At 61.3% G+C, this 13,362-nt stretch overlaps 2 protein-coding genes across 2 annotated transcripts; both read right to left on the bottom strand.

The window, feature by feature from the left end:
• Nucleotides 1-1,061: 1,061 nt before the first annotated feature.
• LOC122158006 (prostaglandin E2 receptor EP2 subtype-like) lies at nucleotides 1,062-4,777 on the bottom strand. Its single transcript, XM_042814305.1, has 2 exons — nucleotides 3,938-4,777; nucleotides 1,062-2,100 (listed from the first exon to the last, which is right to left on the bottom strand). The coding sequence occupies exons 1-2, from the start codon at nucleotides 4,775-4,777 to the stop codon at nucleotides 1,870-1,872; spliced, it is 1,071 nt and encodes a 356-aa protein (XP_042670239.1). The 3' UTR covers nucleotides 1,062-1,869.
• A 3,151-nt stretch (nucleotides 4,778-7,928) lies between these two features.
• On the bottom strand, nucleotides 7,929-10,641 carry PTGDR (prostaglandin D2 receptor). The gene is made up of 2 exons (XM_042814527.1): nucleotides 9,820-10,641; nucleotides 7,929-8,335 (listed from the first exon to the last, which is right to left on the bottom strand). Exons 1-2 carry the CDS (start codon nucleotides 10,639-10,641, stop codon nucleotides 8,069-8,071), a joined length of 1,089 nt encoding a protein of 362 aa, XP_042670461.1. The 3' UTR covers nucleotides 7,929-8,068.
• Between the last annotated feature and the right edge of the window lie 2,721 nt (nucleotides 10,642-13,362).

Raw genomic sequence — 13,362 nt, 5'->3', positions numbered from 1 at the left:
TCCCATCCAATTCCATTTCATCTCACCCATCCAATTCCATCCCATCCCATCCAATTCCATCCCATCCCATCCAATTCCATTTCATCCCACCCATCCAATTCCATCCCATCCAATTCCATCCCATCCCATCCAACTCCATTTCATCCCACCCATCCAATTCCACCCCATCCTATCCAATTCCATTTCATCTCACCCATCCAACTCCACCCCATCCCATCCAATCCCATCCCACCCCACCCCACCCCATCAGTCTCTATGCTCCCCTGTTGCTCCCCTGACCACCACATGCCTCGGTGGGATGTGACCCCTCTATTCCCAATGGGGTTTTTCCATTCTTTGCATGCCAGGCAGCCTGGTTTAGGATTAGGCAACTTGTCCCAAAATTCCACTGTGAGCCACCGTGTCACCACCAAATAAAGCAGAAGAGCTCCTGGCTGTTCCCAAGGCGTGCTTTGGCTCATTGTCAAGCGCTCTCTGCAACACGAATGGCCCAGAAACTGCTGTGCCACAGCTGCATGCGAAGGAGGGTGGGTGATGAGGAGCAGCCTTCTCCAGAACCCACCCCAGCCCTGCAGCCATCCCCAGGCTGCAGGATTGCCAGAAAGCCGTCGGCGGGGCTTGAGCAATCGCATCCCATGCTGACATCTGCCCACACGCGCTTCGGAGGCCAGTAAACTTCCTGTGGATGTTGGCTGGCTGACAGGAGTGACATAAATTCTGCCCTTTTTTTAGAGGTTGGATTTTTTTTTCCCCCCCTATTTTTGTTGTTAAAACAGGTAGGTGCTCTGCCCCTGGTTTCAGGCACAGCGGTTTTGGGGTTTCCATTTCTGCACAGCCCTGAGGTGAGGATCTTTCTGCAGCTTGGGGATGAGCTGAGGCTCCCCACCCCTCTACAAGGCTTGGATTGCTCTCACCATCCGTGATGCATGGGATACTCTCACATCTATGATGCTACGTGGGTTGCTCTTACGTTCTATGATGCTTCACAGGTTGCTCTCCTGATCTGCGATGCCAGGAGCAGATCGATTTCCTCGGCACAAAACCACACACAGCTCCTTCCAGTGACATTTATTACACGGGGGTTTTACACTGATGCCATACAGGAGAGCTCCACATCTCTGCCCCTTTGGGCTTTTTTGGGGCAGAGCTCTCCAACAGAAAGGCCACGCCATCGGCAATAGCACAAAGACGTCGCTTTGGTGGGGCTGCAGCATCCCAGTGGCAGTGGGGACACTGGGACGAGTGCCACCAGGCAAGTCCCCACGGGAAGGACTGTGGGGATGAGACCTTCTCCTCCATGCCAACCCCAAACCCAAAGCCCTGGGCATGGTAAAACAGGGACAAGAAAAGTTCTTTGCAAAAAGGGAATCTGGGAGAGGCCACGTGGCCACAGTGGCCATCAGTGCTGGGCTGGCACCATCCAGAGCCTGACATTGCCAGGAGGAGGACAAGCAGACACAGACACACAGAGCCACAGCTGATACACTGCATTCCCTTGGGCAGAGGACAGAGGGGAAAGGAAGAAGTGGAGCCAACCTTCTCCCTCTGCCACCTCCTCTCCTGCCCATCCCTGCTGAGATGGGTGTTGGTGGTGGACCCGCACCCGTGCCCACACCTCTCCACCATCCTGAAATGGAGATCCTCAACAACACCCCCACCACAGCCCTCCATGGGGCACGACTCGCCCTGCCCCACGGTGTCAGCGATGCCTGACGTTCCAGTCCCATCCCACCAGCATCACCTTCCACCCATGTTGGCGTGGCACCGGCTGCAGCCCCGTCCCGCCTTACGGCAGTGACGTCCCTTTTGAAGCCATGAAACAGAGCCCACCCGAAGTGAGCCCAGCCTGTTGGCTGCCTCCTTCTGCACCTACTGCCCGCTGGGCTCCAGCTTTGTTTTTGCAGGGGTCGGGCACTGCGCATCCTGCCTGCCTGGGGACAGCTGGCAGCACAGCACGGAACGCAGCACCCGCAGCACTGGCGGCCGCAGGATGGCGAAGACCCAGGGATCGATGATGGGGTTGATGGAGAGGAAGCGCAGTGCCAGCAGGTCCCAGTCGTGGTTCTCGCTCTGGCTGAACTGGTTGACGTAAGCACAGATCTGCAAAAGGCAACGGGGGAAAGTGACAGGGGTTTGGTGGGCCAGGAGGCTGGCAGGCAGGTGGTGGTGCTTCTCAAGCGGTGACGGGGAAATGAGTGCTGTCACAGCACACGGTCTGCTTCCACTGGCTTAAACGAATTTCCTGCTAATGAAAGCCAGGTCCGCGCTCTCGTTTTCGCATGCTTCGTTCAGCCCTAATGCAATTAACCCAATGGTTGCTCAAGGAAGCAGTGAGCAGTGGACAAATCTCACTGAGTGGGCTGAAGGCACGGGACGGAGAGGTCCTGGAGTATGTGTCCGCCCCGGCGCTGCACCCTGACATGTGCCGACTCATAGCAGCTTATGGGGCTTCCTGGAAGGGTGACTCAGCACGCCTTACTCACACGGGGCCGTTGCCTCCCCCTCACTCCAGAACACGAGGGATGCTTGGATGCTGAGAGCTGTGGGGTGCGAGCATCCCTCCTGTGGGTCAGATCCATGGGGTACCACATGGGGACGGTGCCCCCACGGTGCCGCCAGGGCTTGGGGCTTTTTAGGAGGAAGGTTTGGTGGCTCTGTGGTACAGAAACCTCAAGGTTCACATGTCAGGGCAGCTTATTAGAGGGGTGGCTGAAAAGAGAAAGTGTCACTTTGCTTGGTTTGAGAAGCTGCCAAAAGGCAGCCTCAATGAAACCCATGCGGGCCGGGCAGTGGGAAAGGAAAAGCCGACACATTTTTGGGCACGGCTGACATCTGCCATGGGATCCTCTTTGGCCACGCTTTCCCACCCGCCAACCCTAAGCAGACCCCGGGGTCCCACTCCCTGAAGACTGCAATGGAGCCCGTGGGCCCATTGATGGGAGATCTCAGGACGTTGAGGATCCCGGGATGCTCACGAGCTGCTGGCAGTCACTGTTTTGTCTTTTCTCTCTCTTAAAATCCAGACAGCCTGGCTGGGCTGCAGGCTGCGGTTACATTATCTTCCCCCGGGACTCTTCCTTCTGTGAGTGCAAAAGGAAGGTAGCGTCCGCCTGAGCCCACGAGCACAAAATTAGTGCTGGCAGCACGCCTAACCCTAGCGGGTCTTGCTTCTAATGGGAAAAAAACAACGGCAAAATCTCCTCCTGCAGCCGTGGGCTCACAGGTGGGTGCTGGAGGTGACGAGGAGAATGAGGTGCTATTGGGGAAACATAGCATGGGGGAGCTGAAAGCAGCCCCAAGAGGGGGGAGAGTGGTGCAGGGTCTGCTTATGCAGCACTGATACGTGACATCCTCATCCAGACCAGCACAGAGATCTTTTCCTCATCTGCATCCTTAACGCCCAACCCCATTCTCATCCCCATCCCCAACCTCATCTCCAACCCCAACCCCACTCCCATCCCCAACCCAAATCCCAACCCAATCCCTACCCCATCTTCCCACGTCCAGCTCCTTGATCTGCCACAATGAGCGCCCAGCCCTTGGGCTTGGGAACCATTTGGTCCAAGAGAGCAAATTGTGTGTGTGCCTCTGCAGGGTGGGAGGGCACTGCTGCCATCCGCTCATCCCACTGCTGCTGCTGGGAATCCCTCATTTCGACTGCCAAAAGTTTGGGGTCTCCAAAGTTTTGGGAGAAAAATCACATTGATCTCAGCCCTTAAATTTTGGGCAGCAGCATGGAGTGCTGTGGGTGCCCCATGCTTGGAGATGCCCGAGGCCGTGGATGGGCAGCCTGAGCTGGGGGGCACCCAGCCCACGGCAGGGCTCGGAAATGGATGATCTTTAAAGTCCCTTCCAACCCAACCGTTCTACAATTCCACAATTCTATAAGTCTATGAGTCTGCGATTCTGGGAAACGGGGAGAGGGGGCGGCACTCACCGTGAAGGGCAAGGAGCAGATGACGAAGGTGATGGTCATGATGGAGAGGAGCAGGAGGTGGTCGATCTCCTCGGCCATGGAGAAGATGCGGCGGCTGCAGCCCCCCACCGCTCGCGGCTGCTCGAGCGCAGCAAGCCGGCGCGTCCTCTGCCCGCGGCGATGCATGCGGGCCAGGTTGGCGATGACACTGAGGTTACACAGCAGCACCGACAGGATGAGGAAGAGGAGTAAAGTGGCGTAAAGCAACGAGAAGGTGAGGTGCAAACCGGCTGCCTTGTGCCGGCCGTCGTCCACGCGCATCTGGATGAAGCACCAGGTGCCGGGGCAGTACTGCACGTAGCGCCCGAAGCCCAGCAGAGGCAAGGAGCAGAAGGCTGCTGAGAAGGTGTAGATGGCCGGGAGGGCCACCAGGCCGGCGCGGGGGCTGAGGAAGCGCTCGTAGAAGTAGGGCCGCCCCAGGGCCAGGCAGCGCTCCAGCGCCATGGCGAAGAGGACGAGCATGGTGGCGAGGCCGAAGAAACTCATGGCGAAGCCGAAGTAGAGGCAGATGTGCCCTCCCCGCCCCAGGGCGTTCAGCGTCAGGTTGCGGTGGTAGGAGGCCAGCACCAAGGGGCTGACGGAGCAGGTGCCCAGCAGGTCGGTGACCACCAGGGCCAGCACCAGGACGTGGAACAGGGACGGAGCGCGGGCGCGGGGCGGGCGGCGGCAGCGCAGCAGCAGCCCCAGGGCCAGCAGGTTGCCCAGCAGCCCCGCGGAGAACATCAGCGCGCTGACCAGCGGCCGAGCGCCGGCCGCCAGCGCCTCTCCGTGCCCGCACGGCTCCCGGCCCGTCCCGTTCATCCCTCTGCCGCCGCCCGAATGCCGACGCCGCCCGCCCGCCGCCCGCGACGCCCCGCCCCGCTCCGCCCCGGGGCCGGGCTGCGGTTCCAGGGGGTCCGCGCAACCGGGGGTGGCGGGGAAGGGGCGGGAGGGGCGGTCAGGGGCTCCGGTGATGGGAGCGTGGGGGCGCGGAGAACTCCGGCGCCGGTCGGGGAGCCACGACGCACGGCGCATCCCGCTGCCGGGCTGGGAGCCCCGACGAGCCGAGCGTCCCGGTGCTGAGCGTGGGTCCTCCTGCTGCCGGAGAGTCCCGGTGATATCCGGGGCACGGCGAGCCCTAATGCGGATCTGGGAACCTTGGGCTCAAAGGGAGCCCCTGTGCTCATTTAGGAGCCCAGGCTCGCTGCCATTCCCAGTGCTGGTGCCGGTGTGGGAGCCCCAGTGCTGATTTGGGAGCCATGACGTGATGCTGATTTGGGAGCCAAGACACCACTCAGCGTTGATTTTGGAGCCTCAAGGCACAGCTCGCACTGATGCAGATGTTGGGAGCCCTGGTGCACGCTACATCCTGGTGCCAATTTGGGAGCCTCAGGCTCATGGTAAGCCCCACTTGTGGTGTCATTGAAGGATCCCCAAGGCACTGTGAGGTCCAGTGCTGATCTGGGAGCCCTGGGCTCATGGTGAGCCCCAGTGGAGATTCGGGAGCCCTGCTGTACCCAGATGTTGATTTGGGAGCCACAAAGCACAGCACATCCCAGCGCTGAGTTGGGAGCCTCGGAACATGGTGAGCCACAACGCTGAGCTGGGAATCCCAACACACAGAGCACCCCAGGGCTGATTTGGGAACCCTGGGCTCATAACGAGTCCCAGTGCTTACGTAGGAGCCCCAGGCTGATGGCAAGCTTCACTTCTAGTGTCTCTGCAGGAGCCCACATGCACAGTGAGATGCACTGCTGGAGGGATCCTGTGGGGAACAGCCCAACCTCTCCCCACCTCAGGATGGAAACAGACAACCTTTAAGGTCCCTTCCAACTCGATCTATTCTATGATGGTTTGGGCTGGATGGAGTCCTGGTCAGCCTGATCTGGTGGTGAGCACCCAGCCCACGGCAGAGGGGGGGCTGGGGGGGCTGTGAGGTCCCTTCCAACCCAACCATGCTCTGATCCAACCATGGATCCAGCCCAAGCAGGGCTCAGGCACGCCTCTTATCCATACCCCAGTGGTCACCTCGGTGCCCTTTGGTCCCTGAAACCCAGCAATGCTCAGTGGTGCCAACCAGCTTCCCGTGGGCACGCCGCTTTCTGCCACGCGCATCTTCATTGCTGCGCTTTTCGAGTTCCCTTTGGTAACAGGAACTTCGTCAAGGAAATATGCTGAAGGCAAACTCCAGGGCTGGGGGAGCTGCGGTTTGTGACAGCACCTTCACTTCCGATGTGCCGCTTTGGTTCGGTTCCCAGGCAGAACCCAACGGATCATTGAGTCCAACTCAGCTCTGCACAGCACCTCAAAAACCAGATGGTAAATGCTGGGCGAGCGGCGCCAACCCACAGGGCAAAGCATTACGAGCAGCAGCATTCCCACAGGGGCTGCTCCCAGCCTCCCACTGCTGCTCCTCATCGCAGCCTGGGCACTCCTGGAGCCCGTTTTCCTTGTGCTAATGGAGCCTTAAATACCCACGTGGGCTTCGGGCTTCTCGACCAGCGGTTGCCTCTGATGGGATATTTTTGCAATCACAGGAAAATCGCTGGGTTTGGCGGTTTGTTTTTCCTGAGCTCCACAGCAGGAACGCACCGCTTTGGTGCTACAGCCCGTCCATTTCTTGGGAAGCGTTTGTTTTCCTCCTCCTGCTTCCATGTTTATGTCGGGGATAACAAGGAGCACATGTCTTCCCGGGGGCTGCTGGCATGGCTTTCCCTGGGAGCAGCCTCGCAGGGCTGTCCCACTTGGAGCAAAGCCCCAGGCTTGTCGGAGCACTGCAGGAATCCCACAGAAACTGTGGGGCCGCGCATTGCGCGCTGCAGCCCGCCCAGGCACGTGGGGAGCGGCTGCAAAATGCGCCCAGGCAGTGGAACGGGACAAGGACAGAGAGCAGTGCTGGGAAATGAGCTTTGGCAGAGCCGTGCCTGGATGGCGTGAGCTGGGAGAGACGGAACGGGCTCAGCTGTGGGGCAGAGGGGTGGGTGGGGATGCAGGGGGACAGCGGGGACGCGGTTCATGTGACACTGCCACAGGTCACCTCCAGCAGCGCCGCGTTCACACGGGTTTCTTCTTCCAAACGCGATATCGGTTTGACAACCAAAGTAAACACTGTGCAGAGCTGGCGGGGCACGGCTGCACCTTACAGGGCTGGATAAACACAGGAAGAAGTGCGGCTCCGTCTGCTCCAAGGACGCCGTGTGGATGGGGATGGTGGCTGCCGCCATCTTTTGTCCTAAACTTGTCACTGGAGGCAGCACCCAGAGGGGAAATGGGGCTCTCACTGCCATGATGGTTTGCTTGCACGCTGCAGCGCCGGGTGATGCATCCAAGGCTCTGCTTTTTCTCTCCATAGTTGCTCTTATTAACGGGCTGATCATAAATAGTGGATTCAAATCGTTGCTGTTGGCACCATCTGAGCGGCACAAACACAGCGTCAGTGCTGGGGGGACCTTGAGCCCTGAGCTCAGGTGGGGCAGGGATGGTGCAGCCATCCTGAGCCCTGCGGCACCGTGGGGACAGCCTGGGGACAGTTTGGGAACAGCTCAGGGGCAGCCCGGGGATGTTTTGGGGACACCTTGGGGATACCCTGGGTACAGCTTGGGGACATCCTGGGGACAACTTGTGTATGACTCAGGGACAGCTATGAGACATCTCAGGGGCATCGTGGGGACACCACCTTAGGAACACTCTGGGTACAGCCCGGGAACAACTGCTGGACACCCTGGATACAGCTTGGAGACACCCTAGGGCAGCCCCCAGGGATAACCCACAGGCACGAGGTGATGGCACCAGGCTCCAAACCACTTTATTCCTCACGGGGTGGCACACATCCCTCCTCCCAACACGTCCCCACTGCACTGCCCCTCGGCACAGCACCGCCCCAAAGCCGCACGCCAACGACCCCTACGCTTCCCCAGCGCCGGGTGCTGCCCGCACCTCGCAAAGCGCCGCTGCACGGCAGCATTCACAGTTCTCCAGGCACCCCCCAGGGTTCCTATCCCGGGGATGCGGCACAGCGCCGCCCGCTCTCCGTCGCCATCCGGGCGCCGTCACCCCTGAGTCCCCGAGGCCGACGGCTCGCTCCTGGCTCCCCCAGCTCCTCCAGCACTGCGCTCAGGGGAAGACGAGCTGCGGGGTGCCTGGCCCACGCCATCCCTGGGGACAGAACTGCCCGTCCCCCCCCGGCCCCGTGCTCTTCAGCGTGGCCCGGCGGGAGCCCAGGCGGCGGCACAGGCGGCGCACGAAGAGGCGGAAGACGGAGGTGCGGAAGATGATGAAGACCCACGGGTCCACGATGGAGTTGACGGAGAGGAAGCGCAGAGCGCTGAGGTCGGCGTCCTCGTTGAAGTCGGCGGCGAACGCCCCCATGTAGGCACGGACCTGGGAAAAATAAAGCAGCTATGAGAGGTGCGGCGCTGTGGGAACCGTCCTGGGATTTGGGGACAGCCTGGGGACAATTTGGGGACAGTTTGAGGACAGTTCAGGGACAACTTGAGAACGCTCCGGGGACAGTTGAGGGCACCCCCAGAAGAGTTTGGTGACAACTTGGGGGCACTCTGGGGATGGCTTGGGGACGCTCTGGAGACACCCTGTGGACGATCTGAGGACAGCTTTGGGATATCCAGAGGACAGCTTGGGGACAACTCGGACACAACTCAGGGACACCCAGTGGACGCCTTGGGGGCAGCTCAGGAATAACTTGGGGACATCCCAAGGACACCCTGGGGACATCTTGGGGACACGCTGGGCCACCCCACCTGTGGGACACCCGTAACCCCATGAAAGAACAAAGGGAAATATTCGGGGACTGGTTTCCCCAGGTGTGGTTGGAAGGGACCCAATGCCTCTGGGATGGGGGGGAATGGGGGGCAGCAGGGGGGGGAGCATCGATGGGAGCGACACAGTGACCCCCCGGGATGCACAAAGCAGGGGGAGGTATCTCAAGGGGTGAAAGCAATGAGGTGACCTCCCCAGCAGGTCTGGGACAGGATGAGGATGATGGGGGGGTTGTTAAAAAGGGGCTAAAGCAGTGACTGGACTGCCCAGGGAGGGTCTGGTAGCCACGGGATAACCTGACCTCCTCCTCCAAAGCGAGGTGGTGGTGATGGGGGGAGGGGGGGGGTTTATTCCAAAGTGGTGAAAGTTATGACTTGATCCCAACTTGGCACCTCTGGGATGGGGTGTGGGGGGGTGAGGTAATGGGGTTTTATTCCATAGAAGTGAAAGCACTGAAGGAGTGCATCGGACACGAAGTGATGCTGGGGGTTTTCAGAGAGGGGGGGGCTACACAGTAACGTGACCCTCTAGGATGGGATGGTGGAATGGGGAGGGGGGGTTGTTCCAAGGAGGTTAAAGCAAGGACCTGACTCCCTCTGACGACGCTGGGCTGGGGACGATGGGGGGGGGGCCCATAAAAGGGATTAAACCCACCGACCCGCCCCCCCCCCCTTCCCTGGCCCCAACGAGACAGAGAGATGGTATGGGGGGGGGGTTATTCCAAGGGAATAAAGCAACAACCCAACCCTCTGGGACAGGGTGACAGTGGAAGCAGTAAAGCAAGGAACCCCCCCCCGATCCCTTGAGGGTGGATTTGGGGGGCGGGGGGGAAAGGCGCGGCCCCACCCCCCCCCCCCCACCCCAGGCACCGAGCTGCGCCAAAGGGCGAGGACGCAACGCGACCCTGCAGCAAGTGGGGACGGGGCTGCGCCAAGGGGACAACCTGGGAGGGGTGGGGGAGGCGGCTGAACCCAAGCGGAACGAACGGGGTTTCACGTCGGGGGGGCACAGCAGCGCCGGGGCAACGGAAGCGATGAAGCGGGGGGGTCCGGGGAGGTGAGGGGGGGAGGGACGCGCAGCGTACTCACGATGAGCGGCAGCGAGCAGACGGTGAAGAGAGCGGTCATGAGCCCCAGCAGCACCAGGTGGTCGAGCTCCTCCATGCGCGGCGCTGCCGGGCCGGGGGGCTGCGCTCCGCGCCGGGGCTGCCTGCGGGCCATGCCGTATAGCTGCCGCATGCTGCACACGTTGCAAGCCGCGATGGCCAACACCAGCACGCCCAGCACGCTGGCGTACAGCACGGGGAAGCCGAGCTGGCTCGGCCCGCCGCCCGCCATGCGGATGAAGCACCACGTCCCGGGGCAGTACTGCATGGGAGCGCCGAAGCCCAGCAGCGGCAGCGCGCAGAACAGGGCGCACAGAGTCGCGCCCAGCGCGCACAGCATCGCTCCCCGGCGCCGGGTGACGTGCCGCCGGTAGAAGTACGGGTGGCCCAGAGACAGCCAGCACTCGGTGGCCATGGCCAGCAGCAGCAGGGTGGGGGCCAGCCCGAAGAACGCCATCAGGAAGGCGAAGAGTTGGCACAGCGCTCCCGGCTCGCTTTCCCCGCGGCCGCCCGCTCCCAGCTCGCTCAGGCTGCGGTTGTAGGCGTAGGCGGCCAGCACGATGGGGCTGATCAGGCACTTGCCCAGCAGGTCGGTCACCGCCAGCCCGCTCACCAGCACGTAGAAGGCGGAGACCCGCGGAGCGCGGCCGGCGGCGGAGCGGGAGCGCCGTCTGTGCTGCCCCAAGAGGAGCAAAGCCAGCACGTTGCCCAGCAGGCCGGCGGCGAACAGAGCCGAGCTGGGCACCACCGACTGCCCGCTGGCGATGAAGCGGCTCTCCCGGCAGCGGTACCCATCGGCCGCCATCCGCCCGCTGTGCGGCACCGCCGCGCGGAACGCCCCGGGAGGAGCGGCGGGAGGGGACGGGGAGCGGGGCGGGCGCTGCCTGCACCCGGCCGGGGGAGGCGGGGTGGGACCGGGGTTGCGGTGTAGGATCCCGAGCTGGGGGAGCGGCGTGAGGATCGCCGAGCCCTGCGGCTGGGGAGGACGGAGGGCTGAGCTCTTCTGGGAACGGGGTGAAGGGCAAGGGGTCAGTCCCCCGGGGGGGGCTGTGGGGTAAAGGACCGTGGGCTGCATCCTAGGCGGGTTGTCGGTAAGGGGGCAGAGCCGAGTCCCGCTGGAGTTATGGGTAGAGAATTGGGGCTGAGCTGCTGGGAGGTTTATGGGGTAGAGGACAGGGGTTGTGCTCCTGGGGGATTGCAGGTGAGGACGACTTAGTCCTGGGGTGATTGATGGGGTGGAGGACAGGAGGGGAGTCCTAGGAAGGGGTTTGTAGGTAACCGTGTCAGAGCTGAGTCCTGAGGGGTTACAGAGCAGAGGAAAGCAGAGTTCCTGGGAGGTCACAAGTAAGGGATGTGGGGCTGAGCTCCTGGGGTAGCAATGGGGTGGAGGACGTGAGCTGAGTCCCTTGGGCGTGATGGGTAGTGGGTTACAGCCGAGCCCTAGGGCTGGTTATGGGTAATATGGGAAGTTATGGGTGTAGGGCTGAGCGCAGTCACTCCACTGGGGTAAGCACAGCTCCTGCCCTCACCCCATCTCCCCTACCCACACCTTTCCCACCCCACCTGCTGCCATGGGGTGCTACTGCTGCTCAGACCCCACGGTGGCATCCAGCCCCTCCAGCAGCACGCAGCCACCCCCATAGGGCAGAAACCCCACAGCACCTCTTCCGAGCAGAGCAGCACTTCCTGGCCACAGCAGCACACATCTTCCAGTGTGCACGTGATGGTGAATGAGCACCAATCTGCATCGTTTGCTCTCAGCCCCCGTTGTGGTGCAGCACAGGAAAGCATCGCTCTGACAGCAGGGCTGGGAGAGGCGGTGAGCTGGAGTGAGCACTGCGTGCTGACATTGAGTGCATTCCTCATCGGACTGGGACCTGCCTTCAGCTATCAGCCCCTCTGGGATGAAGAGCAGAGGATCCAGAGAGCAGAGGATCCAGTGCAGAGCATGGCTTGTGAAGGAACACAGCGTGGAACACTGATTTATGGTGGCAGCCCTTCCTCCTGGTCCCCCAGCCTTGGAATGCTCAGCTCTTGTAGATAGACACGTGTCAGTGTTTGGCTTGGCTGCGGGATGGTGGCATCAGCCCAGCACTGCTGTCCCTTCTGATGACAGGCACGTCACCAGGAGCAGCACAGCCCTCGGGTGGCCCAAGGGTCACCCTGCCACCGCTGAGAAGTTCCCCACCGGATGGACAGAGCCAAACTCAGCACAAATTTCTCACTTGGGAAGAAAGGAGGAAGAGAAACCTCGATGTAACACAGCGCTTTCCAGAGTAGGCACCACCCTAAAGGACATGGGGACACAGCACCAGAAGTGGGACAGCGATGGGGACCGCCTCTATCTGGGTTGGAGAGGTGATTTTTGGGATCATGTTGCCTCCCATGCCATGCCATCCCATCCCATCCCATCTCATCCCATCCCATCCCATCCCATTATCACAACCTCAGACTCATCCCATCTCCCTCCCCAAGGGCAGCACGCAGCCAGATGCTCTATTTTAGCTGTTTGGGTGCAATCATTGTGACAGCAGCTGTTTGGGGAGGGAACGGTTTTGAGAAAGCCCCATCACCACCGATGACGAAGCTCTGCTCTTTGTCACGCTTCTGATGTGGCCCCGCATTCCTGGTGGAGAAATAGGGGGAAAAAAAAAAAAAGGATGAAAACAACCCAAAGCGGAAGAAAATCGCGGCACGCCACAAAAACCCAAAGCCAAATGAACTGGAAAAACTCAGAGCATCCGGGAGGAATGTCGGGGTTGGTTCCAAGACTCACATCGACCCTTCTGCCCGTCCCAAAGGGAGCTCGGGGGATCCGCCTCCCTTTTCTCCCCATCGGCGATTTCTCGTCCTCCCACTTTGGGATTGTTTTCTCGGTCTCCAAATATCCCGAATCAGAGCCCATCTGCCGGGAGGCTTCTGGCAGCGGTTGGACGCTGAGCAGCCGTGTTGGCAGCACGTTGGATGCTCGCATTGAGCAAACATTGCCGGGACGAGGCGAGCACGAAGCATCCCCACTGCTGCCCCGCAGCCGAGAGCGTCACGCAGCCCTCTGCTCCCCGCACGCTCTTTCTTTGGGGCAGGAATGCTGCTCGTGCTCAGCTCACCTCGCTGCGGTGACGCTCCGAGCATCGTCCCAGAGCCCACAGCGCAAACTGGGAGCTGCTCCGGGGGGTCCCTGTGCCCCCCATCCCAATTCCCAGCCATGCGGGCGTCCCCGTGCGCCTCGGGTCCTCGCGTCCCCGTGGCTTCGGTGACCGCACCGCTGCTCCCTGAGCCACGGGTGAGCCAGGCGGGGGGAGCTCCGATGGGCTGTTTGGGGTCGGGGACGCCGAGTGTGCGGATGTGGCCGTGTGTCCCCGTGGCCGTGTGTCCGTGCGCGGGCAGCAGGGGGCAGCAGCGCCGCGAGGGCGCAGGCACAGCACCGGCACCGCCCCGCGCGGCTCTTCTTCCTCTGCCTTTTTTTTTTCTCTCCTTTTTTCCCGTTTTTCTTCTTTTTATTTTCTCTTTTCACCTTCCCCCCCCC

Source organism: Centrocercus urophasianus, unplaced genomic scaffold (genome assembly GCF_019232065.1).
Source record: "Centrocercus urophasianus isolate 14NV4802_14NV808 unplaced genomic scaffold, USGS_Curo_1.0 seq_14, whole genome shotgun sequence".
NCBI lineage: Eukaryota > Metazoa > Chordata > Aves > Galliformes > Phasianidae > Centrocercus > Centrocercus urophasianus.
This window is presented reverse-complemented; position numbering and strand designations above follow the sequence as displayed.

Coding starts and splice junctions, on each gene's coding strand:
- LOC122158006 (XM_042814305.1), bottom strand. CDS start 4,777: ATGAACGGGACGGGCCGGGAGCCGTGCGGGCACGGAGAGGCGCTGGCG. Junction 2,101..3,937: donor TCTGCTCCTTGCCCTTCACG/GTGAGTGCCGCC, acceptor TGCCTTTTGCAG/ATCTGTGCTTACGTCAACCA.
- PTGDR (XM_042814527.1), bottom strand. CDS start 10,641: ATGGCGGCCGATGGGTACCGCTGCCGGGAGAGCCGCTTCATCGCCAGC. Junction 8,336..9,819: donor TCTGCTCGCTGCCGCTCATC/GTGAGTACGCTG, acceptor TATTTTTCCCAG/GTCCGTGCCTACATGGGGGC.